Source organism: Helobdella robusta, assembly GCF_000326865.2.
Source record: "Helobdella robusta unplaced genomic scaffold HELROscaffold_52, whole genome shotgun sequence".
Lineage (NCBI taxonomy): Eukaryota > Metazoa > Annelida > Clitellata > Rhynchobdellida > Glossiphoniidae > Helobdella > Helobdella robusta.
In genome coordinates, this window is record NW_008705269.1 from 741,063 (window position 1) to 746,610 (window position 5,548).

The window sequence follows — 5,548 nt, forward strand, 5'->3', positions numbered from 1 at the left end:
TATTAAAACGTTTTCATAAAGCAAATTCAATTATGATTATTTGATGTGGCAATAGTTGGTTTGTTTTTAGGTAATAGTTACATGTAACCTTTTTATGACATGCTGAAAAAATGTCTTTACAAAAAATATTACAAAGATAAGCAATAGAATATGCCAGGAAACTAACATATTCAATCCATGAGTGCAATTAAATAATAATAGATAATTAAAACTATTTGTAATGTGAAACAAGCAACCATTGAAGATTTTTTGGCTAAATAAGAATGTATAAAGAAGCTGTTTTTTTGTTGCATAAATTTCAACTTTGTCTTATAATATATTATCCAACTAGAAGTCGGTTGGAGTTTTTGTGAGAACCCAGAGTTAGATATTTCACGTGACTCCAACAATGTTTTTAATTTTCAAATAATTTAAAATATTTTTGTTCTGAAAATTGTGAGATTTTAGGGTAAAATGGTAGATAGGTACTCCTATGGTATCGTCCATGTTTACAAACAATCATAATGTACATTTAATCAATTAACTCTACCCATATTGAATTATCAAGCGCTTGATTATTTATTTATATCAAATTGAAAATAATTTAATTAGGTAAGTTTTTTAGATCATTACTTGTCAAATAGTTGAAATAGTGAACATTAAATAAAAAAAAGTTAAAAGAGTAAATTTCTGTTTTGATAACAATCAATGGCTTATGGAGTGGTTAACAGGGTTAGGGCCTCCCTTTCAAACAAAATTTTCAATTATTTCACAAATATAGAGTGGTTAAAATTTTCAATCATTTGTGAAATGATTGAAAATTTTGTTAAAAATGGAGGCCCTAACCCTAACCCTGTTTGACAAGTAATGATCTAAAAAATTTATCTAAAAATTAACTTGTATTAAATTATTTACCTAAATTTTCAATTTGATATAAATAAATAATCAAGCGCTAGATAATTCAAAATGTGCAGTACATTATGATAGTTTGTAAACATGGAAGATACCATAGGAAATAATAATAAATAGGAGTACCTATCTCACGTTTTACCAGATTTTTGCTCAGTAGAACAAAATTTTAATGTTGATTTTTGAGAATTTTTTCTGGCAATACATATCGTTTTGTAAAAACTTTTATGTTATGTTAACATTAATAATTTTTTTACTCTAGAGTAGACAATTTTTCAACAGTTCAGCAGCAATATTTACCGCTTATGAAGATTTATCCAATGAAATATATATAAAATAATTAATAAAAATAAATAGATGATAGATTTCAAAATTAATGAAATAAAAACCAACACTGATCAGCATACATTCTGGCTGAGCAAACCAACTGCATGATATACATCTCCAGGATGTGGACCAGCGAGTTCAGAGCAGACGGCATAATCCCATTCCACCCCATCTGCAGGCAAATTTGGGCTACACACTTGCGCAGAATATCTCTTCGGAAATCTGTCTGGCCGATCATGTTCTCCACTCTTCGTCGATGTTTATGTTAAAATAAAATACGGTAAATTAAATAATTAAAGTTTGAATCCAAATCAAGCAAAACGTAAACATAAACATTATTAGTTGTGAAAAAAATGGCTCAAATGTCAAACTGTGGACGAGACAAGATGAAGTCCCGGTTTTATTTACTTTACAACTAACGCGATGTTAAACGAAAATATTTATATGGTTATAAAACATAGATATATAAATTTATAAATAGAGTGGTGCTCTCGTACACAGAATAAGATATACACAAAAATTGTTATATATGTACTATGTAACAATAATATACTTTGTAAAAATGTTCCCAAATAATTTTGGAATTTTGATTCTTTGATTAAAAAAATTTTATTTAATCACTAGTAATTGAATTTTTTAAATATTTTATTTCAATTATTTCACAATTTTTAAATTTTAATTAATTTACAATTAATTTCAATTAACATTATCTTGATTATTTGTTATGTGGGTAATTTTTCTCTGTATTTGTCATCGTTGTAAGACTGTTGAGTCTTTCGATTGTAGATCTCCTGTACATAAGCGAGGTTAATGAGGAGTTAAGTTGTTAGATTAGATTATCAAGATGAGCTGTGAATTATTGGCGATCGTGCAACATCTAGCGCATTCTGTTTACCGTTGCAATTTGAATAAACTTTTATACAAGTTTGTGTTTGAAGCATCTATAAGACATTTTGAACCTAAGAAATCTCGATAACTTGATAATAGAACAAGTTACAACAGAGGATAGAGTAACTGAACTCAAACGGATAACCAACATGCTAATTAACAATGGTTACAAAGAAACATTTATTGAAAAAATTATTAGCAAAAAAGATCGTGATGTAACAAACAAAAGTAACAATAATAAAACAACAAATGACATAATACTTTTTTACAAAAATACATTGTCAGCAGCTTATAAGACCAATGAAAATGATAACAACAAAACTTCATTCATTATTCTTTCTTAAAAATAATTGCAATACTAAACCATAATCGATAATGAAGAGCAGTCATCTAGTATATTTTTTTGATTGTAAAATCGGTGATGTAGGCACCGAAACACAGAATATATCGGATTTACTATTATGACTTTAGTCAGAAGGTTAACAATGCATACACAAAATGGTGCAATAAAAATCATCTAAGGGATTTACACCAAATAAAAATAACAAGAGAAATACTAAACTCAAATAACGAAGTGTTATTTTACAACCATAATATGAGCATTTTGAAAATGGCAAAGGCTTTATTAATAGAAAATAGAAATCCTGTAATAAACATCCAATCTGTAACGATCCTACCAACAAAGAAATTACTCACATAGAAAAACAATGGAAATTAGATCTCATTTGTTAAAAATACTATAAATACCAAAAAACTACATATAACAATATCACAAACTCTATTACACTGATAATGATAAAACATCAATAAAAAGGTTACCGAAAAAAGCTTTTATGTAAATGTATATATAAAAATGCAGTCTAAAATAATAAGAAATTTTATTATTAATTTGAATCAATTGAATAATATTGATAAAATAATTGTTCGAAAAATTGAAAAACTTAGTTACAAACTCAAAAATGCGGAAAATCCGGTGATATTTCTTAATAACTATAAATATTATATATATATATATATATATATATTGTCAGAATTATGAAATAATGCTGACTAAAAATACTGCAAAATTTTCAACGCGAAATTTATTCACTCGATAGGGGGCATGGTGCAAGTTAATTTACTCGATAGGTGACAACGTATTTTTTTTTTGTTTTGCAATTTAGATGACGTCATAAATTATTATAAATTATTTTAAAATTTAATTAGTACTTTTTCTGATTAATTGGACATGCCTTGTAGATTTTTATGTTTTAAAACACCCGAAACAAAATCTAATTTTGTTTTGATAAGGAAGGGTGTGAAAAGACTTAAGAGAGCAACTGGGTTCACCAGTTAGAGAGTCCGCTCTGGGTTGACTAGTGAGGCAGCTTCGAATAATCAGTGCCTCTTCTGGTCCCTAAGAGACTTAACGCGTGATTCTATGCTCATTGGCATAGTTTCAGAAACGTCTTAAGTTCTCAAAGAGTCAGCCTTGGGTTCACCAGTTAGGCAGCTTCGAATAATCAGTGCCTCTTCTGGTCCCTAAGAGACTTAACGCGTGATTCTATGCTCATTGGCATAGTTTCAGAAACGCCTTAAGTTCTCAAAAGTGGATTCAATACGAGACTCTATGCCCATTGGCATAGTTTCGCACGCGTACTGAAGACACACAATTTGTTACCAGTGTTGTTCTGACTCTTGTTGTCTTGTGTTGGTCGTGCGAAAGCCGATCAGACTCGACGGCCCAGTGAAAACAGGCCGGGGTTGTGCGAAAGCCGACCGACTGACAGACAGGCCCAGTGAAAACAGGCCTTGGGTTCTGTGAAAACGAATCCGCCTCGTTGTTTTGTTTCTTGTGCTATTTGTGGACCTAGGGTTCTTTGCTGGATTCTATACTCATTGGTATAGTTTCACACGCAGCTTGCAATTTCCATAGGCTCCGATTTTTGTGATTCATTTTTTTTTATTTATTGGAGTTGTATCGACATCACCATCGGATACACACGTCGAAGTTGTACGATTAAAACGCCAAGAAACATATTCCAAGTTGAAGACCCGACAAGAAGAGTTCTAATTCCTGTATTCCAGTTTGTTCATTGACATTTACATTCTTATAGAGTTCATTAGTTCAATTCCTTTTATTTACTTCCGTCGATTAATAAAATTGTTATCGAATATTTTTACGCGTTCGTGTGTTACTCAGTAAAATCATATAATTCGAAAAAGCCCAGTGCCACACAGGACTGGCCGAACTCACGATAAAAATATACACAAAAATTATTGTCGGACCATACAAAAATTCCCTGAGAAAGATAGAGGAGGAGATTGCTTCCTCTTATCATTTTAATTTATTATTATTTAAAATTTCCGACAATTGGCGCCCAACGTGGGGCCTTGTCACCCTTTTAAAAATCCTCCTCCTCCTCATTAATTTATTATTTATTATTTTAAAATTTCCGACAATTGGCGCCCAACGTGGGGCTTCGAATAACAATTTTTCAAGTTATCGAGGTTTCCATTTTACTTTTAATTATTACTTCAGTTTTTGAAGTATCGAATTTCGTTTACGATTGATTTACTGAGTAACTCGTTGTAAAATATAAGAATTTTTCTTGTTTTTTTTGCATTTTTATTACATTATCGAGTAATTGCACACATTTGATATTTTGATAGTATTAAGATTTGTATTTGAGTTGCACCATGCCAAATCGCAAAACACATCCTAGGCAAAGTGAGATGCCAGATGAGGAAGTAAATGTAAATAATAGAATTTTTAGTAAAACTAAAGAGTGGAGAGTTAGTAGATTTAATGGCTCAGAAGATATAACTGAGTATTTTTGTCAATTTGAAATAACCGCAAAAGTAAATAAGTGGACATCACAAGAAAAAGCACTATCCCTTTTGCATGCACTAGATGGGAAAGCAAGAGGTGTATTTCACGAATTGCCAGATATTGACACAGTCACGTATAACGAGATTAAAGAGCTGTTGTTTAAACGATTTGGACCATCGAACTATTCAGAAACACACGAGTATAGTTTATCGCAGCTTAGATTACAAAAAGATCAGAACATTCGAGATGTGTCCCAGGAAGTTAACAGACTGTCAAGGCTATCCTATCCAGAGTTAAGTAATGCCATGAGAGAAAAGTTTGCAGTAAAACATTTAATTAATGCCATTGGTAATAAAGATATCATGTTTTATGTAAAGGACAAAGAACCAAGAACATTAGATGAAGTATGTCAACTATATGAAAAATATAAAATTTTATCAGACGATGGCAAGAGAAGTCATTCGAGATCTTTAATTCAGATAGTTCAAGATAATGACGAGTTTGATGATAAGAAATCCAATGTTGTTAAACAGGATGATCCAATTACAAATATGAATAACAAAATAGAAAAATTGTTCAGCATGATTGATGAGATTAAACGAGATAAGTTTGAAACCAGAAATAACAATCAGA

General features: G+C 30.6%; 1 protein-coding gene across 1 annotated transcript in view; it reads left to right on the top strand.

Annotated features, from left to right (window-relative positions):
* Positions 1–4,782: 4,782 nt before the first annotated feature.
* Positions 4,783–5,548, top strand: part of HELRODRAFT_179131 (hypothetical protein) — a gene marked incomplete at both ends in the record, with an annotated part of 1,115 nt that continues 349 nt past the window's right edge. The window contains one exon of the mRNA XM_009027975.1: positions 4,783–5,522. Within this exon, the coding sequence (XP_009026223.1) occupies positions 4,783–5,522 (740 nt within the window). The remainder of the gene's footprint in view (positions 5,523–5,548) is intronic.